Source organism: Mytilus californianus, unplaced genomic scaffold (genome assembly GCF_021869535.1).
Source record: "Mytilus californianus isolate M0D057914Y unplaced genomic scaffold, xbMytCali1.0.p SCAF_5, whole genome shotgun sequence".
Classification (NCBI taxonomy): Eukaryota; Metazoa; Mollusca; class Bivalvia; order Mytilida; family Mytilidae; genus Mytilus; species Mytilus californianus.
Genome location: NW_026262701.1, coordinates 120,478,201 through 120,504,011, shown reverse-complemented (window position 1 = coordinate 120,504,011; position 25,811 = coordinate 120,478,201). Strand labels below are relative to the sequence as shown.

The window sequence follows — 25,811 nt, the reverse complement described above, 5'->3', positions numbered from 1 at the left end:
CAGCTTAAAAAGCCCGAGTTGAAGGTATGAGGATAAAACAATGATTTTTGACAGATTTGATAACGACATGTACCTCATGTCATCCCGATCAAAATAGAAATGAAGGACAAAATATTGCATAAATAGTTTATTCATTTGAATGTATTTTGTGATGTGAACTTTTTTTGGATAATTGTATACAAGACTTGTTTATGCAAATATGCTAATATTCGGTATTTTTATTTTTGTCTGTATATTTGTTGGTTCTGTTACGGTGAAGGTTAATGGAAATGCTTTTATTTATGTTTCGCGTGTATGGTTGATGTGTGGTGGTGTTTTTGTGTGTTTACGCGGAACGATGGGGTGTCATCGCACACATATAAATATTAAATAATTTAACGACCATATCCTTTCGTTTTCCCTCTTGAGCAGACAATTTTGTTACAAATCCCCTTAATTGTTAAGTTGTAGTAGTATCGATTTATTTTGAAATTCAAAATTTGAATTTAATGCGATCATATAACACAAATAAATATAAAACTCTTAAAACATCTTATTTTCAGTGCTGTAGTCCTCGCCTTCAAACTACCAGGATTCGATTCTCAGTTAAATTTGACAAGAGAGGTGGTTGTTGGTATTTTTAATGGAACAATTCGATGGTGGAACGATACACTCATCCAGCATAGTAATCCAAAATTTATATTCCCGTATCATCGGTTAATTGTCTTAGCAAGAGCTGATAAATCCGGAACGACTTCGCTGTTTACCGAAGCACTCTCTTCATTTAGTCCTGCATGGGATAATGCGTATGGAATATTTTCAAATGGTGTTAATTCAGTTACTGGCTTACATGAAAGGTGGGAACCAGATGTTATAGCTTATTTTGGTAAAACGTCTGCTGGTGTTTCAGGAATTTTAATGTCTTTCGATTTTTCTATTGGATACTTATCAGCTGGCAGTGCAGAAGAATCTAGTTTGCAAACAGCATATATCGAAAACAGAAAGGGTTTCTTCTGTCAGGCAACTGCACATAATGTGCAAAACTCAATGGATTATTTTGCTCAAATAAATTCAGATCTTACATTTTCCTTACACAACGCAGGTAGTGAAACGTCGTATCCTATCGCTGGATTTACTCATTTTATTGCATACAAGACATCAATGTCAAGCTGTGTATCTGCAAGAGAATTTATAAGATATATAGACTGGTTCATGACAGATTCCGAACAACGCAAAGTTTGTATTTCCTATGGTATGGCACCATTGAGTACCAGTATGGTGGCGAGAATCACTGAAAAAGTCCTTAAAGAGTTTACGTGCCAAAGTCAATCTGTTTGGGATATGATGAAAGCTAATATTGCAGCAGAAAATAAGCAGCCAGTGACATGGATAGTCCCTGTAGCTGTTTCAGTACCATTGTTTATATTTGTTGTTCTAAGTTTTTCTAGTTATATATGCTTTCAAAGGATCAAATTCTATAGAAAAATCAACAATGATGACTGGTTTATCCCGATTGAAGATGTAATATTTTTTTATGACCAGAAGGTTTTGAATTCACTTCAGTCTAAGTTCATTAGCGGAAAGTCAATATTTTCTCTTAATTCTTCAACACAGGCATCAGAGTGTCCAGATTTAATTCAACAAGTTTTACAGTGGCCAGGGAAATGGAATAGCGAAACAGTCGGATTACGTTTATTACAAGTACAACAATTAAAAAAAATAACTCGACCTATGAAGGCGAGAATGTTGGTTATGAAAGATAGGTTTTTTCATAATAATATAGTAAGATTCTTTGGATTGACGGAGCTAGACTCTGATCATTATATTATCAGCGAATATTGTGGTAAAGGTCAGCTAATCGATCTTTTACAAAACGAGAAATTTAACATGAGTAAACAACTTAAATTATCTATATCGGTTGACATTGCTAGTGGAATGCATTACTTACATTCTAAAAATATAATCCACGGAAATTTCAGGTCGACAAAGTGCCTTATTGATTCAAAGTGGACAGTTAAAATATGTGATTGGGAATACAACTCTTTGATCATATGTCAAGATGAAAAAAGGAATTCTTTACACGCACTTCGCAAAAATAACCGTGTGGAGGAAACAACCTTTGCAATAAAATATCAAGAATTTTGGGTTGCACCAGAGATAATTCGACTGGAATATAAATGCAACCCTACAACTGCATCTGATGTCTATAGCTTCGCTATCATATTACAAGAAATTTATACGAGAGAGGATCCTTATTCGGAACTCGCCGATTTAATGTCCCCGGAAGATGTAGTCAACGCTGTTGTTCAGATTGGAGGTATTCGTCCGAAACCTATCGACGATATGCCCATCAGTGTTCGTCAGTGTATGGAGATCGCCTGGGGGCATTCTCCTGAGGATAGACCCTCCTTTGAACAGATTTTGAAAATGCTAAAAAGATCCAGTCCGACTACTAAATCTGTTTTGGATTCTATGATGGAAACAATAGAGGAATACACGGTTCTTCTAGAGGAAAAAATTGACGAAAAGACCGTCGAGCATAACATGACAATACAACATTTACAACACATCTTAACTACATACCTCCCGAAACCAATAATACATTCTCTGACAAATGGTAAAACACTTGGGGTTAGACGAATAGGACCCGTTGGTTTAATATACATTGATGTGAGAAATTTTCATTATCTGATTGCAGGAATGAAGAAAATAAATAACAAAATAAAAAGTATAGAAAATTTTCATTCTAGATTCAAAGTTCTAGCTGAGGAATTTTCAGCATTTATTTACAGTATTAGTTTCGATTCTGTTGTGTTCATACTTGGCATGGATTGTGCTGAAAATGGAGCTAACTCCATACCATGTGAAACGGCAAATATGTGTCTTCAATTGAACAAAATTATCCAAAATGATATACGGCCGAAAGATTTGAAATACTCAATATGTGCTACTTTGGAAGTTTTACATGAAAAAGTTTTAGATAAAAGCGGGCGTTACCAGATTTTCGGAAGTGCATTAGAAAAGGTGACTACCATTTCAAAGGCTGCGAAACATTTGAGTGTTTTGATATCTCTACCTTTATGTGCTAAAATTAAAGCATATGATTGCTTCCTGGTGACTGAAGTTATCGATTCGCAGGTAAGATATTTGTCAAATCATAATATACAAATAAACATAGTTGCAGTGCAAGTCATGAACAACTAAACAAACGATTGCAAAGAACATGTATCCCTAAACTTATCATTTATCTTAAGTAACGATGGTGGGCATTTATTTTTTAATGGATTTTTGGTTAATAGTTGGTATCACAAATTTATAATTTGACCACAGTGTGGTAGTAGCTGGCCTTTGGTGGCTTTTTTTTAATTCATTTATTTATTTCATTCCTTATGAATTGTAAATCACAAGAGTAATTATCAAACAATAATTATTGATCTGTACTTTTTTTCCCGTAAAACTTCATAAAACTTCAGAAGAAGAATATAAAATAATTTTTCATTTAACTTCATGTTCTGCGTTTTTTGGCTAATTGAATAGTTCAAAGTTTATTATCTTTGTTCAGCCCATCACTCCATAGAACTTAAAAGTCTGATCCATATCTTGACTAACTACCGGGCGTTGGGTTGCTTTTTTTTTGAAGTTTTCAGTATTGAATTTTATGATATTTTATTTATGTATGTATCTTTTGTTTCGACGGGTAAAAAGTAAAATACAAAAATACTTAACTCCAAGGAAAATTCAAAAAGGGAAAGTCCTTAATAAAATGGCAAAATCAAAAGCGCAAACACATCAAACGAATGGAAAACAACTGTCATATCCCTGACTTGGTACAGGCATTTCTTTTTGTGTAGAAAATGGTGGATCAAACCTGGCCAACCAACTTCGCAGAACCTATTTAACTAAGTTATTCTTTTTTTAATTTGTTCTCGTACTGAATTAACAGGTTTGTTTGCCCCTGAACTTTGAACAAACACCAATCATAAAAAAAAGAAGAAGTGATATAATTGCTAATGAGACAATTCTCAACCGGAGACCAAATGAAATAGAAGTTTACAATTATAAGATCACCGTACGGCCTTCAAAAATGAGCAAAACCTCCGGAAAATCAATCTTTTTGAGAAGTGTACATGTAGGCGGTCATGTTTGATAACATTTGAGGTATTTACAAAGATAACAACGACCATCATGAATTCAATTTCAAGTTTGCTCAACTTTTCGTTTTTTCGTTTCGTTAGATAACAAACAACTTCATAATTTTGTATAATTATAAAATGTCTGACTGTATATTATCGATACTCAAATAACAGAAAGTGATTTTTTTTTTTCGTTTTCTCGTTAAAAGTTTTCAAACACAGCAGCAGTTCATTAATGATACAGCAGAGATTACAGTAACTAGATATGTTTATAATCAGTCGATTTATAAAGTCTCCAAAACAGTTAAGTTTGCACACAATGATTGCAGATTGAATGGATGCATTTTTGCGGATAGTTCCCTTGAACAAGTTTAGTTTTTTGCACCACTTTAGAACTTCAAGATGAATAAATTCATACCACATCTCCAAGTAAAACAATTAATATAGACGGCGGTTACCCCTAGCACAGCAACAATCCTACGACTCAAGAAAACACAAAACATAAGAAAAGTAGACTTTAACAAACAATCTTTAACAAGAGGCAAGTTTCTGATACAATACAATTATGTCCAGTTATAATTTGGCCCGAATCTAGAAATGAAGTCGTAAATACATTTCTATTGTTGCACTTAGATTAAGACCAGAAACAGACATGCGGTGATCATACCTTCATTGCTGTGTTCAGTTCTGATTGTATTAGAATAAAAAAAATATGTGGGTATACGTAAATAAGACAGCAATCAAACGGTACAAAAAGTCACATGACGATTTCAAATTTATAGCTGCATTGCTTTTGGTTTTAAGATTTATTTGTATTGTTTGTTTAGATCTGTTTACCCTTCCGGATCACCTGAGATCACCCTCGGTTTTTTGTGGGGTTCGTGTTGCTCAGTCTTGAGTTTCTATGGTTAGTTTTGTAAAATGCGGGGCCTCGGTGGCCGAGTGGTCTAAGTAGTTACTACTGTAATCACTAGCAAGTCAACACTGAGGTTATGAGTTCGAACCCCGCTCGTGCGGGTGCACTCGACTCCAATCTTAATTGACTAGGATTGTCAGTTTTCCTATCGAAGGTCGGTGGTTTTCTCCGGGCACTCCGGCTTCCTCCACCAATAAAAACTGGCCGCCACGAAATAGCCCAAAAGCGGCGCTTTAAAGTGGCGTTAAAACACCAAAAATCAAATCAAATCAAATTTTGTAAAATGCTGTTTTTCTTTCCGCTATTTGTTTTTTGCCAATGTGTTGTCATTTTGATTACAACCTATGAGTTTGAATGTCCCTGTGGTATCTTCCGCCTCTCTTTATATGTCAGATTATTTTAAACTGTCATTGCAAAACATTTTTTTATATAGCCATGAAGTTAATCAATTGTCCACAGTATGGAATGACACGGTAAACATACAACTCTTGAGCATCGACTGTCATACAAGTGAGAGGTTTAGCTAGCTATAAAACCAGGTTTAATCCAATCATTTTCTACATAAAGAAATGCCTGTACCAAGTCAGGAATATGACTGTTGCTTTCCATTCGTTTGATGTGTTTGAGCTTTTGATTTTGCCATTTGATAAGGGACTTTCCGTTTTGCATTTTCCTTGGAGTTAGGTTTTTTTGTTATTTTACTTTTTGTCAAATTCTTTTGATATACTGAAATGGATATGATGACTACTCAAATTTCATGCAGAAGTCCTGCAAACTTCCAACATGTTCCTGCAAAAAAAAAAACAATATTTCAATGTTTTTTAATATAATCTTACAAGAAAAAACTAATAACTTTATTCGGAAACAGTACGTAGCTTAATAGGAGATTTTTCTCAATTTTAATTTTTAACATGTATTATTTGCAGTTAAATGGTCAAAATGTTTTTCGACTGGAAAGACGAAATGAGACTATTATGGAGGAGGACATAGATGTTTTGACTTTAGATGAAGATGATGAACATGCAGGGTCGGTAGATTCTGGACTAGATGTACGAATAACTAAACTAGAGGAGAGTGTTGATAAAAAAATGTAGTTGAAGTGTTCTTGAAGCTGGTCAGTGTTTTAAATTCGAAATGGGGAGATTGGTTAAAACATGGATCTGTAATGTTCATATGATACTGGGCCTTAGAAATCTAAACATTTATAAAACAGAATTGGGATATGAACTACTAAACTTTCGATCTCATAAGGGGCTTTTTATTAATATTTTTTTCATCCGACTTGTAGTTATAACGATGTTTTATTTTTAATTCTTAAAAAAGTTTCTCAATATACAATTTATTTGAATGTTTGAAAAACTAAAAAGATATGTTCAAATCGATAGTGTTTATTTAACTGTCAAGAATGATTGATATAAAATATAAAATTGAGAATGGAAATAGGGAATATGTCAAAGAGACAACAACCCGACCAAAGATACAACAACCAACCCGACCAAAGAGACAACAACCCGATCAAAGAGACAACAACCAACCCGACCAAAGAGACAACAACCCGACCAAAGAGACAACAACCAACCCGATCAAAGAGCAGATAACAGCCGAAGGACACCAATGTGTCTTCAACGCAGCGAGAAAATCCCGCACCCGAAGGTGGGCTTCAGCCGGCCCCTAAATAAGAATGTGTACTAGTTCAGTGAACATGGACGCCATACTAAACTCCAAAACATATAACTGAATTAAAATTAAAAAACATACAAGACTAACAAAGGCCAGAGGCTCAACCCTCCCCTATACCTCTAGCCAATGTAGAATAAAGAAACACACAGCAATACGCACAGTAAAACTCAATTAAAAAGAAGTCAGAGTCCGATGTCAGAATAGGTAACAAAAAAAAACTAAGCAAAATGACAATGATACATAAATTAACAAAGGACTACTAGCAGTTACTGACATTCCAGCTCCAGACCTCAATTAAACTGATTGAAAGATTATGTCTTCATCATATGAAAATCAAGCACAATCCCTCCCGCTAGGGATTTAGTATCATACCATCATAAAATATATGAGAAGAACATAACCCGTATTATGCCAACAACTGGTTTCAGAATAAATGTGTTTATTTCCGATGCAAAGACCCTATGAGTGATTCAATATTAATACCAAAATATGCAATCCTTAATGACCTGACAAGAGTATCGTAACTATATCCCTTCCCTTCTTAATAAGTCTGTTTAAAGGTTTGGTAAGATTTTGAGGTGAATACCGACATTTTTGTGCTTTGTAAAGAATATTACCATAAAATTTTGGATGTGAAATACCTGAACGTATAAGATGTCTGCATGTTAATTTATATTTACGAATGATGTAAAACCATAAAGTACTTTTTGCTATAAAAGGCAGGTTGAAGATATATTTTGACGGAATGATTTGCCTATGAAAAGGTAAAGACATTCATTCTTTAAGTAGCAGGTATAGAATATAAAAATTTCTTCCAATTTCTTTCTATCGTAACTACAATGTTGTGTTTTGTGTACTGTTGTTTGTCTGTTGGTCTTTTTCTTTTTTATCCATGGCGTTGTCAGTTTATTTTTGACTTATGAGTTCGAATGTCCCTTTGATATCTTTCGCCTCTCTTTTCCAAGTCAAAGTAAGATTAGTTTAATTGGTGTTTGTTTGGCCAGTCAGAAAATGTGGCATATTTGTGTCAAGATTCATAAGTAAAGATCAAACTTGTAATCCAAATAGCAATCACAAGTTATAGTGTATTAAACATGTCTATAGTCTTCTAATGAGAACAAAAGGTATTTAAGTTGGTACCCAACACCTTGACTAATATTAATTTGGCTCGTTTAATTTTCATAAAATTTTGACAAAATGTTTACTTTGACCCTTTGACAAAAATATAAAAATTTCAAAAAATTTCAACCAACAACTTTATCAGAAAAATTTCATTGGTTATATAGCAGTTTGACAAACACTAATTTTGATCATTGAGAAGCTTAATATTTCCTTAACAATACACCGTGATTAAAACGTCTAGCTGATTTTTACAGAGTTATCTCCCTGTAGTGTTTAATAGTTTATCTTCTCTTCTTTTTGCATGGAGGATATTCACTTACGTTAATATATATTGAACATTGTTTTCCTGTAATACGTGTATATATGCTCGGTAACGAGCCATTAATTTGTTTCAATGATGTATGGAGTGTTTGTATTTGAAGCGTGACTAGTTTGAATCATTAATAACGGATGTATGGAGTGTTTCTAATTATAACCTTAGCATGCACAATTCAATCTATAATGAATAACAAATTACATAGATGATACTAGACTATACAATCGTCATTCAAATGAATATCACAAAAATAAAATATTGAAATATTCAGAGAGCATAACAACACATTACATATACATGATCCTAACAACGCTGTCGGGTGCTTCATACAAGCAGACTCTACCATAATGATCATAATAACGCTGTCGGGTGCTTCATGCGAGCAGACTGTACTATTATGATCATAACAACGCTGTAGGGTGTTTCATACGGGCAGACTGTACCATAATGATCATAATACCGCTGTGGGGTGCTTCATGCGAGCAGACTGTACCATTATAATCATAACAACGCTGTCGGGTGTTTCATACGGGCAGACTGTACCATAATGATCCTAACAACGCTGTCGGTGCTTCATACGGGCAGACCATACCATTTTGATCCTATCTACGCTGTTGGGTGCTTCATACGGGCAGACTGTATCAATATAACCTTAACAATGCTTTCGGGTGCTTCATACGGGCAGATTGTACCATAATGATTCTAATAAAGCTATCGGGTGTTTCATATGGACAGACTGTACCATTATGATTCTAATTACGTTGTCGGGTGCTTCATACGGGCAGACTGTACCATTATGATCCTAATAACGCTGTCGGGTGCTTCATACGGGCAGACTGTATCATTATGATCCTAACAACACTGCCGGGTGCTCATACGGGCAGACTGTACCATTATGAACCTAACAACGCTGTCGGGTGCTTCACACGGGCAGACTGTACCATTATTATCCTAACAACGCTGTCGGGTGCTTCATACGGGCAGACTGTTACACTACCATTATCATGCTAGGAATATTATGTTAAAAAATGTCGAAAAATATTCAACTAATTTTTTTAACTTTGTGAATAATGTTGATAAGTACTGGGTCAACTGATCGTATGCCTTTGTTAATTCAAAAAGCAGCACACACGAATTTCTGAAAAAAAATTTGGTCGTCTCATTTTTTATTTCATATATTTTGTATTGATTAAAATCAATTTGACATCAACATCTTCTCTTTGACAACTATAGTCAAGCTCAAAAGAATGTCAAAGTTTAAGGACGTTTAATAGTGGTCTTTATTATATCAGCGTATATAAAAGATTACTACCCAGGGGTATTTACAGTCTCATTGGTTAATAGTGTTATTCAAAACTATATCAATGCAAACATTTTTTTTAAATATACAATGAAGGATCTTTGCTTTTATATTTTGTATACGATTCTTATAAATAAAAAACATCAGGTAGACTATTGTCTTTCATTATAGCTGGATTTGTGATTTATTAAGAAATGTTGGTACTTGACGTCCTGTGGCGTATAGTTCATGCATATTAAAGACGAGAGGAGATAACACATTAGTCTATAGGATCTGAAATGTGGATACACCGTGAGAAATGAGGGATAACCACTTGTAAATAACTTTGTCTTGGATAAAAAAAGAAATTTAGATTACTAAAAGTAACCAGGTTACGAAATGACCTTTCCGAACAGTTGTTACCCGTTTGGGTACGTATTAACCTGTTGTCTAGAGTCTTAACATTTCATTCCAACTCTGTAACCTATTGTTATTAATGCCATGCCACCTTTTGAGAAAGCAAGAATGTGATGGATGATGATAATGATGAGGATGAGGAGGAGAAAGAGGACGAGGAGGAGGAGGAGGAGGAGGTGGTGGTGGTGCGATTAATGATGATGACGGTGGTAGTTGTGCGATTGTTTAAAATACTTTTTCATATTGCGGTGATTGCCTTTTAGGATATTGATCACATATCATTTATTATCGCATACTAGTCTCCATGATGTTATTTGAATACAATTTCAGCTCCATTCTCCAGAATATGGATTTCTTTAAAATTTACATAGCGTGTTTTTATCTTGGCTTCGACAATAACACGCTTTTATATACAGACAAATGTAACGTTCATTAAGGTTTTATTTTAAGTGTATTTCGTAAAAGCTTTCCGGAAAAAAATATAGAAAAATAGCGAAAATAATTGATGCACGTAAAACTGACATGTATATTGATCATGAATTTGAATTGATATGAGGCACGGTTTCAGAAAAAAAAATTTCACATGCATACTAATTGATTTTGAGACTAGAGAAATGATTAAAATAAGAAATACAAATATATCTATATTAGAGTGGCGTCTATTACTTATTACACGTAAACAATGTATCAGTGACATAAGGTTCAAACTTCTCCCATTGTTTGTCGCAATAATGTGAACTTGAGCGTTATTTACAAAATACTTAAATTAAGGCGACAGTAGTTTACCGATGTTCGAATCTCGTTATTCGAATAAAAAGAGAACAAAGGAAACAAAACAAGTTGCTTTCTTTAAAAAAAGAAAAGCAATACGTGAACCCGAGACGGCTGAATGGTTGTTGTTGTTTTTTTTTTTTTTTTTTTTTTTCTTTTTATTTTGATTTGAAATAATGTGGATAGAATACGGTAATGATGATGTTAAAACAAACATTTTTATTATGGAAAATATGTAAGTGTGTGTAGATTCTTGCTTGCACAAGTCAATAAAAAAGTACCGTTTAATTTTAGTTGTAAATAGAAAAGTGTATACAGCTACCATTTGAATGCACCTTTTAAGGTTAGGAGTTAACATTTTTTTTTTTCGTGCTTAAGATACAAAGTCCTAATCCTATTGCAATTCCCATTTTCTGCAAACTGGATGTATTAAGCAAATTGCACAGATCAATCTCATTATAAATGTCAGCACTCAGTTTGCTTTATAATCTAGATGCATTTATTTCATCTTTCATATCTTTATATTTTGTTTCCTGGATGCTTTCAATTATTCCTCATTATTGAAGCTGTCTGTTCTCATGGTAGAGGTGGTATAGAGAATTTAAAAGTTCAATTTCCATGTGGAGTGTAACTCTGTGGCATGCAACTTGTAAGAAGGTTTTGTATTTTGTTCTTCAGAGTAACACACCAGCTTCATTAGGGCCTCTTATGGCCTGTTTCTGTATTGTTATGAGTTATGATTTATGACTTAAATCAGCAAAGACCCATCTAAACAACGTCTGATATAAAAATTTAATAATACTTTAAGATATTTGGATGATATATTTGCTCTTAATAATGACGATTTCAATATATACACTAAAGAGATTTGTCCTGTTGAACTAACTTTAAATAAAGCTAATACTAACAATGAACACTGCCTTTTCCTGGATCTTGATATTTATATCATTAACGGGAAGCTTAATACCAAAATTTATGATAAAAGAGATGCTTTTTCATTTCCTATTGTTAATTATTCATTTTTAGATGGTGACGTTTCCTTGCCACCATCTTATGGTGTTTATTTATCTAAACTTGTTCGATTCGCTCGTGTATGTAACAACGTATTAGATTTTAGCGAAAGAAATCTATGTATTTATGAAAAATTATTACACCAGGGTTTTTGATATCACAAACTAGTCAAAACATTTACTAAATTTTAACATCGGTACAAGGATATCATTCGTAAATATAAATCAACATGCAGACATCTTATACGTTCAGGTATTTTACATCCAATCTTTTATGGTAATATTCTTTACAATGCACAAAAATGTCGGCATTCACCTCTAAAGCTAACAAAACCTTTAAACAGGCTAATTAAGATGGAATATAGTTACAATACTGTTGTCAGGTCATTTAAGATGTCATATTTTGGCTTTAATATTGATTCACTTATAGGGTCTTTGCATCGGAAATAAACACATTTATTCTAAAACCAGTTGTTAGCATGATACGGGTTATGTTCTTCTCATATATTTTATGATGGTATGATATTAAACCCCTAACGGGAGGGATTGTGCTTAATATTCATATGATGAAGACATAATCTTTCAATCAGTTTAATTGAGGTCTGCATCTGGCATGTCAGTGACAGCTAGTAGTCCTTTGTTAATTTATGTATCATTGTCATTTTGTTTATTTTCTCTTGTTACCTATTCTGACATCGGACTCGGGCTTCTTTTAAACTGAGTTTTACTGTGCGTATTGCTGTGTGTTTGTTTTTTCTACATTTGCTAGAGATACAGGGGAGGGTTGTGATCTCAAAAAACATGTTTAACCCCGCCGCATTTTTACGCCTGTCCAAAGAGGGATGAAAGAAACCAGAGGGACAGTCAAACTCAAAGATCGAAAACAAACTGACAACGCCATGGCCAAAAAAAAAGACAAACAGACAAATGATAGTACAGATGACACAACATAGAGAAATTAAGACTAAGCAACACGAACCCCACCAAAAACTGGGACCGATCTCAGGTGCCCCGGAAGGGTAAGCAGATCCTGCTCCACAGTCAGGAGCCTCTGGCCTTTGTTAGTCTTGTATGATTTTTAATTTTAGTTTCTTTTATATATTTCGGAGTTTAGTATGACGTCCATTATTACTGAACTAGTACATATTTTTGTTTAGGGGCTAGCTGAAGACCCATTGGTGACATTCGGCGGTTTTCTGCTCTTTGGTCGGGTTGTTATCTCATTGACACATTCCCCATTTCCATTCTCAATTTTAACAATTATTTTGTCTCACAAGTTTAAGGATTTCCTGAATTTACTTAAATAGATCCAAATATTCAACAGGAAAAACTTAGTTTTGAAGAGTATCTTGTTTTCAGAAGTTTTATAAATACCTGAACATGCTCTCAAAAGAACCAATCTATATAAAAAAAAATATGTAGATATGTATGGATAGAAAGGAGAATGGAAACGGGGAACGTGTCAAAGAAACAACAACCCGACCAAAGAGCAGAAAACCGCCCAAGGCCACCAAAGGTCTTCAATGCAGCGAGAAAATTCCGCACCAGTAGGCGGCTTCAACTGGCCCATAAACAGTAATGTAAACTAGTTCAGCGAAATGGACGCCACACAGAACTCCAAAATATACCAATGAACTAAAATTTTAAAACACACAAGACAAACAAAGGCTAGAGGTACCTGACTTGGGCCCAAACATGCGGCGGGGTTAAACATGGTTAAACAGATACCAGGATTAAACTATTGTACGTCAGATCCGCGTTTCGTCGACAAAAGACTCATCAGTGATGCTCTAAAAAAAATTAAAAAGGCCAAATAAAGTACGAAGTTCAAGAGCATCGAGGACCTAAAAATCCGAAAGGTTTTGCCAAATACAGCTAGGTAATCTATACCTGGAGTCAAAAATCCTTGGTTTTAAAAAAAATTTCAAATAGATATAAGAAGATGTGGTATGAGTGCCAATGAGACAACTTTCCATCCAAGTCACAATTTATAAAAGTAAACCATTATAGGTCAAAGTATGGTCTTCAACACGGAGCCTTGGCTCACACCGAACAGCAAGTTATAAAGGGCCCCAAAAATTACTAGTGTAAAACTATTCAAACAGGAAAACCAACGATCTAATCTATATAAAAAACGAGAAACGAGAAACACTTATGAACCACATCAACAAACGACAACTACTGAACATCAGATTCCTGACTGTAACTCAAAAAATTATGACCATGATAAAAGTTATATGTCAAACTCCTGTTGCCGTGTCCTGAATTTAGATAATAAATGAGAAAATTCACATTCCGCGAGTGAAATGTATGCATGCACGTGGTTTTCTTGCGCACTTATATTCTAGATTAGAATATGCATTTGCGTCATCACGTATATTCTAGGTTTAAATCTGATGTTAGTTGAATTCGGATGTCAAACTATATATCCTCAAGTGGTTTGTCACTGTCATTTAATCCGGAATGTGTGTGAACGAAACCGATATTGTTGTCAAATCGGATTTACAAAATCGCACCATATTGCAAAGATTTAGAAGGTATAAGATTGAACTATTAATACAAAAACAAAATGAATCGAAATTTCATTTACATACATTTATTAATTATATTCCGAAAATTTAAAATATTCTATCAATAAACACAATCGTCGAGTATTACTGATGGACATTTTTTTATGAATCAATCTCTTCTTCAAGTCTAACTTTCCAATTGATGAATATATTGCTATTCAAAATAAAAGCAGAGACTTACAAATCCATACTGAAACGGTATGACTTAATTAACGTAGTTTGTAATTATTAACGATAAATGATTAATAGTATTTCGATATATTAATTACGAACGTGAGATGCAAGGATTAAAAATCCTTGTGAAGTGAAACCATGCAAGTATTTTTTTTCATTCACTACAGTTTAATTTAAGATATTGATGTATATGTGTGCATCCCTGATAATTGGTGTTCACATGTTGCATATAATTTTCATAATATATTCACTGTTAAAAACTGTGATTTCAACATATATGTAGGCTGTGTTAAGTTCAAACATAAAGTACTTGTAATACCTATGATAACGTTCAGGATAGGACATAAATGGAGGCGCACTGGTTCGGGTTACTTATGAAGCCGAGATTGAATTGTTGATATCAAGGCCAATGACTGAAACAAGTAATTTTACGAGTATCTCCCGTTTTTCGTGTAACTTGGTACACCGTCCTGCCGTATATGCATTTTCAAATTCTGTAATTTTTTTCTTTTGTTATGATCTTACCTCGAAAATATCCTAGGAATAGAATACCTTAGCTGTATTTGGTGTATTTTTAGGAATGTTAAATCCTCAATGCTCTTCAATTTCGTACTTTATTTGGCCTTTTCAACACAGGCACTTGTCTCTGAAAAAAATCCTATATACCGGTATTATATTAAGATTTATCGCTATTTTACGAACTTTTCCATTGATGTTGCTGACTGATAATATTAGTTACATAGTGTGCTAGTGACCTAATACGGTATATATGGGGTCAGTAAATTCCATATGGGGTGACAGCGAAGCTCGAATCCCCATATGGAATTTACTGACCCCATATATACCGTATTACGTCACTAGCACACTATGTAACGAATTTATCTTACCGACTATCTTAACGTGTGAAATTTAGACTAGTGACCTATCAAAATGATCAAGTCTTCAATACCGTTAGCATTAAGAAACTACTTCCATTGATCCTACAAAAACAGATGCCAACAATAACAACTTGTTAGGTTTAAATGTGTTTTATGAATTTATTTCAATCTTCATCATCAATTTCTTCGTCTGTTGAAACCTTTAAGATTTTTTCTCAGTACCGTTTTGTTTTTATAAAGGGACGTAACACCACTACTAACCGTGTATGAAATAAGCCCCGCCTCCCTACTAACCTAATATGGAATATACACGGTCTCCACGCGGACGCTTTTAACCAATCATATTCCTAGAAATGTATAGGAGGTAAGATAATTTCCGTTCTCAGCGGAGTCGAGTGATATGAAAACGGAGTCGAGTGATATGAAAATTATCGCTAGAAACTAAGGGAACACGTGCCGTTGTCAAGGAAATTAACAACGTCTTCATAGGTAAGATAGCGATAAACAGATTATCATTGGTCATCTCAACGATAATCTGTAAATATAGGATTTTTTTTCAGAGACAAGTACCTGTGCTTTTCAACTTTTTTTATTCTATTGCACTATAGTGAGTCTTTTGTAGACAAAACGCGTGTCTGGTATCTATGGTGAGTTTATTTCATCGCAAAACGTGCCTGCAATTAGAACTGGATTCCAGTTTCACTTTTTACCCCGGAAATAATAAAACCAAAATCAAGTAAATGTTTTGAAAATATAAAAAAAACCGATGTTGTTAAATCGAAACACGGAACGTTATATGCGTAAAATATAGACTGCTATTGAAAACCGAAATAATTTCTGTCTCGGGGTTTCACCATTTAACGTTGACTTTAGGTCAAAGAAAAATAAACAAAACCACTTGAAAACAATTTTCTTGTCACGATTACAACTTCATATTTAAATCTAAAGTGATAAAAATTAAGGTTAATATGGTGGCAGTCCAGAACTAATCTACTAGTATGTTTTGTCTAAGACCCCGTTCACACTAGGACATTTAGATCGATTTAAACTAGATCGATTCACTTTAGATCGATTTAAGGGCCAATGTGAACGCGTTGAATCGATCTTCAATCGGTCTAAACTAAAACACCAAAAGAAGTAGTTTAGTTTGAATCGATCTAAAGTAAACCGATCTTACTTTAAATGTGAACGCAGAGATCGGTTTAAACTAGTACGATTAAATCGAAAATAATGTATGCGCATGTATAGCGGCACAACTATATCATTGGTTCGTTGTTTAACCCATATTTCTCTGTTATCATCTTTGTGTACATGCACGTAAAAACAAACTGAAAACATGTTGTCTTCGCCGTAGCATAAATTTGCGAAATCTGTGTCTTCTTTTTTAAGTTGATTTTTTCTTTTCAGGAACAGCAGTATTTCGTCGTGTTGTAACTTCGTTGCTACAGTTTTTTGTTTCAAAATCGAAGAAAACTGCAAGAACACCAGTATCAAAATTTAAACTTGTGATTCAAGAGAAACAATAACTTCATCCAATTTTTTTTTCCAAGTGTGTGTATCAGTGTATCAACACATCAATTTGATAAATTAGTTCTATTTATACACAATGTTTACAGTTTTACGGGTAATAAGGTCAGATCAATTGCATTTTTAATTGTAGTGTGAACGCACTGGTTCAGATTAGACCGATAGAGATCGTTATGATTAAAGATAATGTGAACGCTAATTGGTTTTATTTAGATCGATTCAAATTAGATCGATTAAAGAAAAATGCTAGTGTGAACGGGGTCTTATTCGCCGCAACCGTTATGAATTTACAACTTCAGGCTTTTAAATAACTTGCGATATACAGTCTTAAGATGATACTCTCAGTATCTTATCATCTACATACTGTGTGTAGACTTTAGCTGATATGTTATTATCTAATACATCATTGAAAGAATAAAGGCATTTTTGACTTTATCAGCAAGAATATCAAGCGAGCCCGCAAGGGCGAGCTTATATTCGAGCAGTGAAGTCAATATCAGAAAATAAAATGCCATTATTCTTTTTATCGGCAATTTGTTTTAACAATATGTGTTTTTGGTTGAGAATATGAACTAAAATGTATTAATTATTAAAAATACTTTTACGCGTTCAAAACGTTGTGCTAGTTATTCGGTTGTATGAATGAAGTGTCCATTTCATTGATAAATTGACGCGGATGTCCATGAACACGCGACGTTACTGCATTGATACGTGACTTCATTGCCTAATATTTTCGAGTATTAAGTCCTGTCCATGATCTATACAGATATTAGGCAGTAGGATCAAAGGAAAAATGTACAAATTGCTGATAAGGCAAAGGTAAAGGTTTCTACGGTAACATGTAACCTTTATCAAAGATATTTAAAATGTAATTACTTGCTTCAATGATTCTCCACTTGTTTATATCCTCCCGAATGGCGCATAAATGGCGGAAGGGTCGATTTTGGTGTAATTCACTATGTATTGAAAAACATTCAACAACAAAGCGATGATAAACTTCATCTCGTGTGAGAATGCCAGAAAAGGTTTTAATTAGCCTTTTTTTTCAGAATTGTTTGTAAAAAATTACAAATCAGCATACAATTTCCCGTAAATTGATATCTGAGGAGCGTACGATGTGGCTTAATTGTTTTAAAGGAAAATTACACGATATAAATTAATTGCTCCCGAGGCTCTTTTTTATTAATCTTCATCAGGAAAGCCCAAAACCAAACAACGAAAGCCAAGGATGTATAAGTACTTAAAAACGGGAGGTGCGCAATGACCAAAGATAACTTAAAAGAATAACCAATCCACTCGAAAACGCGAGGTGCCCAATGACCAAAGATAACTTAAAAGAATAACTAACCCACTCGAAAACGCGATGTGCTCAATGACCAAAGATAACTTAAAAGAATAACCAATCCACTTGAAAACGCGAGGTGATCAAAGATATCTTAAAAAACGCGAGGTGTTCAATGAACAAAGATAGCTTAAAAGAATAACCAATCCACTTGAAAACGCGAGGTGCTCAATGACCAAAGATAACTTAAAAGAATAACCAATCCACTTGAAAACGCGAGGTGATCAATGACCAAAGATAACTTAAAAGAATAACCAATCAACTTGAAAACGCGAGGTGATCAAAGATATCTTAAAAAACGCGAGGTGTTCAATGAACAAAGATAGCTTAAAAGAATAACCAATCCACTTGAAAACGCGAGGTGCTCAATGACCAAAGTTAACTTAAAAGAATAACCAATCCACTTGAAAACGCTAGGTGATCAATGACCAAAGATAACTTAAAAGAATAACCAATCAACTTGAAAACGCGAGATGCTCAAAGAACAAAGATAACTTAAAAGAATAACCAATCCACTTGAAAACGCGAGGTGTTCAATGACCAAAGATAACTTAAAAAACGCGAGGTGTTCAATGAACAAAGATAACTTAAAAGAATAACCAATCCACTTGAAAACGCGAGGTGTTCAATGATCAAATATAACTTAAAAGAATAACCAATCCACTTGAAAACGCGAGGTTTTCCATGACCAAAAATACCTTTAAAGAATAACCAATCCACTTGAAAACGCGAATGTTCAATGACCAAAGATAACTTAAAAGAATAACCAATCCACTTGAAAACGCGAGGTGTTCAATGACCAAAGATAACTTAAAAGAATAACCAATCCACTTGTAAACGCGAGGTGTTCAATGACCAAAGATAACTTAAAAGAATAACCAATCCACTTGAAAACGCGAGGTGTTCCACGACCAAAGATAACATAAAAGAATAACCAATCCACTTGGAAAAGTGAGGTGTTCAATGACCAAAGATAACTTAGAGAATAACCAATCCACTTGAAAACGCGAGGTGTTCCACGACCAAAGATAACATAAAAGAATAACCAATCCACTTGGAAAAGTGAGGTGTTCAATGACCAAAGATAACTTAAAAGAATAACCAATCCACTTGAAAACGTGAGGTGCTTAATGACCAAAGATAACTTAAAAGAATAACTAATCCACTTGAAAACGCAAGGTATTCAATAACCAAAGATAACTTAAAAGAATAACTAATCCACTTGAAAAAGCGAGGTGTTCAATGACCAAAGATAACTTAAAAGAATAACCAATCCACTTGAAAACGTGAGGTGCTCAATGACCAAAGATAACTTAAAAGAATAACTTATCCACTTGAAAACGCGAGGTGCTCAATGACTTAAGATAACTTAAAAAGAATAACCAATTCATCCAAGGCAAAAACCTTATTTTCTTAATAATTTCTAAATAAATGAAAGAAGATTTCAAAACAATGATAATGCTATGTTACTAATCATGTCAGCACCGAAACACTAACCACAGACCTGAAGATACACTAGGAGACTTACCACAGAGCTTAAGATCACTAGGAGACTTACTACAGAGCTGACGATCACTAGGAGACTTACCACAGAGCTGAAGATACACTAGGAGACTTACCACAGAGCTGAAGATACACTAGGAGACTTACCACAGAGCTGAAGAAACACTTACCACAGAGCTGAAGATACACTAGGAGACTTACCACAGAGCTGAAGAAACACTTACCACAGAGCTGAAGATACACTAGAAGACTTACCACAGAGCTGAAGATACACTAGGAGACTTACCACAGAGCTGAAGATACACTAGGAGACTTACCACAGAGCTGAAGAAACACTTACCACAGAGCCGAAGATACACTAGGAGACTTACTACAGAGCTGAAGAAACACTTACCACAGAGCTGAAGATACACTAGAAGACTTACCACAGAGCTGAAGATACACTAGGAGACTTACCACAGAGCTGAAGAAACACTTACCACAGAGCTGAAGATACACTAGGAGACTTACCACAGAGCTGGAGAAACACTTACCACAGAGCTGAAGATACACTAGAAGACTTACCACAGAGCTGAAGATACACTAGGAGACTTGCCACAGAGCTGAAGATACACTAGGAGACTTACCACAGAGCTTAAGATACACTAGGAGACTTACTTTTCACCAATATATGTTAAGACCCAGTGCAAGTAAAAGAAATTAACATTTTCTAAATTATTTGCAGCCGAAGCGCTTTTCTAGATTTACCTAAATCCGGAAAGCCGAAAGCCAAAAACCTTGACCCAATGATGTATAAGTATTTAAATATGCAATGAGTTATATGAAATCCATCTTAGCTTAACTTGGCTTATGGAGTTGGAATCTTAGTTTCTAAGTGATTTCTAAATTTTTGAACAAAGAATTTAAAGAAGTTATTTGCGCTTCATAACATATGGCTAAAACTGAACTTTATTTAAAGACTCTTCGAATGTATTCCTGTCGTCCCAATGTGTACTGTCCCGGTTATTTTCAGAAATTCGACTCTATTTTATTTTAAGATAAGTGGAAACCAAAATGTTCGAAAAAGTCTCTAATGTTTGGGTCAAATGATTACCTTCGTAATGAGTCATAATAACATGTTCAAATAGCTAAAACAAACTTCGTGCAGTGTATTTCTGGTATTTTTTAATTTTCTTTTCTTCACTCCTTTTTTTAATTAAAATTAAAGCATGTTAATTGTTTCATTAGTGAAATACACTAGAAAAAAAAGAAAAAGGTCTGACACACCGTTTACAATAACCCCCTTAATTTTTTTTAATAAATCCATTGACGGCAGACTTTACTTTTGGATCTTAAAAATGCATAACTAAAACAAATATTTGATTGTGTGTCTTATCTAGTGTAGTTAGTCTTTAACCTCTGAAAATGTCTTGTCTGCCCTTTAACGAAATATTAAAATATCATTTTGTTACTGGTTTTTTTTCTAACTGTCCAATATTCCAAAAAGTACAGAACTGATAGTAAATGAATAGTAAACTAACAAAAACACCGAACTCCAAGGAAAATTCAAAATGGAAAGTCCTTTATCAAATGGCAAAATCAAAAGCTCAAACACATCAAACGAATGAAAAACAACTGTCATATTCATGACATGGCACAGGCAACTTACTGTCATATTCCTGACTAGGCACAGGCAACTTACTGTCATATTCCTGACTTGGCACAGGCAACTTACTGTCATATTCCTGACTTGGCACTTGGCACATGCAACTTACTGTCATATTCCTGACATGGCACTTGGCACAGGCAACTTACTGTTATATTCCTGACATGTCACAGGCAACTTACTGTCATATTCCTGACTTGGCACAGGCAACTAACTGTCATATTCCTGACTTGGGCACAGGCAACTTACTGTCATATTCCTGACTTGGCACAGGCAACTTACTGTCAAATTCCTGATTTGGCACAGGCAACTTACTGTCATATTCCTGACTTGGCACTGGCAACTTACTGTCATATTCCTGACTTGGCACAGGCAACTTACTGTCAAATTCCTGACTTGGCACAGGCAACTTACTGTCAAATTCCTGACTTGGCACAGGCAACTTAATAGTTAGTTGATACATTTATTTTATTACATACTTAGTAGTAAATACAGATACATTGTATGTGTAATGCAATCATTGGCAAGCGTGCTGTATCAGCCACCCGTGATGATATCGATATCAGCACGGTTGCAAAGGCTTTATCAAACCCCTTATTTGTATGACGTCATGTCATTACGTCATAACGCTACTTTTTCAAAGATGAAAGATGTTGACGGTGGTGATGTAGCAAACTTTGAAATGTATACCGAAGAATTTGTGCTGTCTATGAGTTGTTTATTTAAAGTATATAATAAAGTGTATATGATATGGCTTTTTCAATATCACACACCGTATCAACCCTAAACCAATATAATCCTTCGAGCAGAGCTCTCATGATTATATTGGTGTCTCGGGTTGATACGGATGTGATATTGAAAATGCCATATAATATTCTCTATTTACAATACAACTTTCAAGAAGGGATCGTAATAATGTCATATGAATAAATTTAACGGTTTTTTTTTCAAGTGCTTAATTGATAGCGTCATATCCCTTCAATAGCTTCCATTTTCTTGATTGAAAAAAAATGTGGTATATTGGGGAGATAATTGACTGAAAACAAGAAGACAGCTTTTAAAGATGCATTTGACAATAAAGAGCTAGGATTTAATAGAAATTGCATCCATCAATATCAAGTGTTATGCCTCTCGAGTTTACTTTCAAGAATTAATTAACAATTACATTTTCTGGTTCGATTGATGAATAGTACATTGATCAATGCAGAATAATCATGTAATTTTGCATCGTCTAATTGAGGAAATAGTGGGAAAACTATTAAACTGATATTTATATCAATTGTTACTTAAATATCAGGCGTTTGATGATCTGAAGTTTGTACAAATGATTTGAGTAGGATGAACAAACCATACTTACCTTGCTATCTCTATAGCAATATGGATATTTGAACAGAAGACATCACCGACCTATGGTAATTTGTTTTACAATTACATCTTTCAATTTAGTATTGCCTTCAGTATCACATAATTTTGATAGCATTACTCCTAATTTTGAACTCTTTGAAATCAAACACGCCATTTGGTTTATAGCGACTCAAGACCGTTTATTATGTCTGGATGCATTAAAGATTGACATTTAATAAAATTGTTTTTGTACTGAGAATCAATAGAAAAAAAACCAGATCTTTTATTTAAAGAAAGGTTTTTCTTAAAGCTATGCGTAAAAAATATTCAGATTCTATATTTAATTTGCAGCATCTGCTTACCCTTCCAGAGTACCTGATATCAGCCCTGTTTTTGGCGGGGTTCTTGTTGCCCAGTTGAAATATATTCATTACAGTAACTGTATTTGAATCTTAATGATTGTTTGAGCGACCGAAAAAAAAATGTTTTTCTTTATGTTTTATACTTTTGATTATGAATTTTTACTTGTGTAAAGCATATGCGTTCTTAAGTTTGATAAATGTTTAAGTAAAAGTTTTTTTTTTACCTAAATTGAAACAATTTTATTATTGATTTTAACAAAAACAGCTAATTTATTATTGATTTTAACAAAAACAGCTAATTTATTATTGATTTTAACAAAAACAGCTAATTTATTATTTACAGTTAACAATCCTTTACAAATGCAATGGTTTTTCACCACGCCTATATTCACAGCATTTTAGCATGTTTAGAACTAAAAGATAGATTATGTTATTAGTATGAATAATGCAATGACTACCAAATGGTAGCAATCCTATTTTAATATTAGTGTGTATTGTATAATTTTTTCAAGTCTGAATGATATTTTACGTTCTGTGGACATTTTTTTTCTTTAAACGTACTAGGTTTTAACTGATATTTCCTTTGATATTTATCTGTACTCCTCATCAACTGAAGCAAAAATATTTCAGGAAAACGACAAAACGTGAAAGCCTCTATGTATTAAAGTCTCAACATATGGATCTCAAGAAAATTAAGAAAAACATATATATACAATCTTTTGTGTGGAGTTTGTGAGTCAGCGGCATGAATATCCAAAAAGTGCCCGTGTAACTGTACTCGAAAATAATAATTAAGATAATACCATGAAGTCGGCTATATATATTAAGTATGTGTATTATAGGATTCATGGATCTCAAGAAAATTAGAAAAACATATATATACAATCTTTTGTGTGGAGTTTGTGAGTCAGCGGCATGAATATCCAAAAAGTGCCCGTGTAACTGTACTCGAAAATAATAATTAAGATAATACCATGAAGTCGGCTATATATATTAAGTATGTGTATTATAGGATTCATGGATCTCAAGAAAATTAGAAAAACATATATATACAATCTTTTGTGTGGAGTTTGTGAGTCAGCGGCATGAATATCCAAAAAGTGCCCGTGTAACTGTACTCGAAAATAATAATTAAGATAATACCATGAAGTCGGCTATATATATTAAGTATGTGTATTATAGGATTCATGGATCTCAAGAAAATTAGAAAAACATATATATACAATCTTTTGTGTGGAGTTTGTGAGTCAGCGGCATGAATATCCAAAAAGTGCCCGTGTAACTGTACTCGAAAATAATAATTAAGATAATACCATGAAGTCGGCTATATATATTAAGTATGTGTATTATAGGATTCATGGATCTCAAGAAAATTAGAAAAACATATATATACAATCTTTTGTGTGGAGTTTGTGAGTCAGCGGCATGAATATCCAAAAAGTGCCCGTGTAACTGTACTCGAAAATAATAATTAAGATAATACCATGAAGTCGGCTATATATATTAAGTATGTGTATTATAGGATTCATGGATCTCAAGAAAATTAGAAAAACATATATATACAATCTTTTGTGTGGAGTTTGTGAGTCAGCGGCATGAATATCCAAAAAGTGCCCGTGTAACTGTACTCGAAAATAATAATTAAGATAATACCATGAAGTCTTATTATGCCTTAATTTTTCACCCGTAACATATCAGACACATTCAAAAATATTTGCATTAATATTTCAATAGTTTTGTTCATATTTAAAAGTAAAATATAATGGTTGAGTTCTTTTTTCAACTTATATACTGTAACATAAATGCTGATTAACAATATAGAATTATATCACCTTCAAACTTTTAATAGTTATCAAGTTACTTCCTTGTAACCACGACTGTCAAACATATTTTGTGTACTTTCTAAATAGCATTAGTATAGTCATTATCAGATTCAAATTATTTCAGACTTATAACAGTAGAACTACAAACATTAAAATACATAAGCTGAAGCCCGCCTCCGAGTGCGGAATTTTCTCGCTGCGCTGAAGACCCATTTGTGGCCATGGGATGTTTTCTACTCTTTGGTCGGGTTGTTGTCTGATTGTTATCTTCCCCGTAACCATTCTCTATCCGACACATGTGTCATTCTATAACCATTCTCTATCCGATACATGTGTCATTCTATAACCATTCTCTATCCGATACATGTGTCATTCTATAACCATTCTCTATCCGATACATGTGTCATTCTATAACAGGGAGCTTAAACATATATGTAATTTAAATCTAATTAGAATTGATACACATTGTTATCTAAATATTATAATTATACCTGTTTCATGGTTCCGTCTATAATACTAAATAGTTCCCATCTCCAGCAAATTAATCAAATTGTCTAAATCAAGTATACGCATTGTGTAACATTAAGTGCCTTAAATCTATTTTATGTGGATAATTAAACAAACTCAATGTATATCATATTTTCTAAAAGAATCACAATTAAAGTTATGTAATTATTATCTTTCATATCTTCCTGTTTCTATTTGAAGGCTATATTTTGAATGGTTCTCCTGTATTACAATAATTTTTGTATTTATCTATGACATAACATAATAGCATAGCAATTATTCCATTTTGAATATATCTATTACAGATATAACTAGCGGAAACTGGCTGTAAGAGTATAATTTGAGGATAAATTACTGAATTATTTTTACCCACACCGGCTATATATAAGTATATGTATCATAGGATCATGTTTATCAAACATGTTCATCCAACACCTTAAGGTGGTACCTAACACTACAGGGAGATAACTCTGTAAAATCATCTAAACGTTTTAATTACGTTGTGTTGTTAAG

At 33.8% G+C, this 25,811-nt stretch overlaps 2 protein-coding genes across 2 annotated transcripts in view; both read left to right on the top strand.

The window, feature by feature from the left end:
• The window catches only part of LOC127700912 (2,4-dienoyl-CoA reductase [(3E)-enoyl-CoA-producing], mitochondrial-like), a 70,588-nt gene that overhangs the window by 7,350 nt on the left and 37,427 nt on the right, over positions 1–25,811 (top strand). The window lies entirely within an intron of this gene.
• LOC127700911 (atrial natriuretic peptide receptor 2-like) lies at positions 1,024–6,316 on the top strand. Its single transcript, XM_052204630.1, has 2 exons — positions 1,024–3,117; positions 5,955–6,316. The coding sequence occupies exons 1-2, from the start codon at positions 1,027–1,029 to the stop codon at positions 6,120–6,122; spliced, it is 2,259 nt and encodes a 752-aa protein (XP_052060590.1). The 5' UTR covers positions 1,024–1,026; the 3' UTR covers positions 6,123–6,316.

Excerpts from the sequence above, each read along its gene's own strand:
- LOC127700911 (XM_052204630.1), top strand. The coding sequence starts at position 1,027 with ATGGATTATTTTGCTCAAATAAATTCAGATCTTACATTTTCCTTACAC. Across the intron at positions 3,118-5,954 it reads CTGAAGTTATCGATTCGCAG|TTAAATGGTCAAAATGTTTT; the intron begins GTAAGATATTTG and ends TATTATTTGCAG.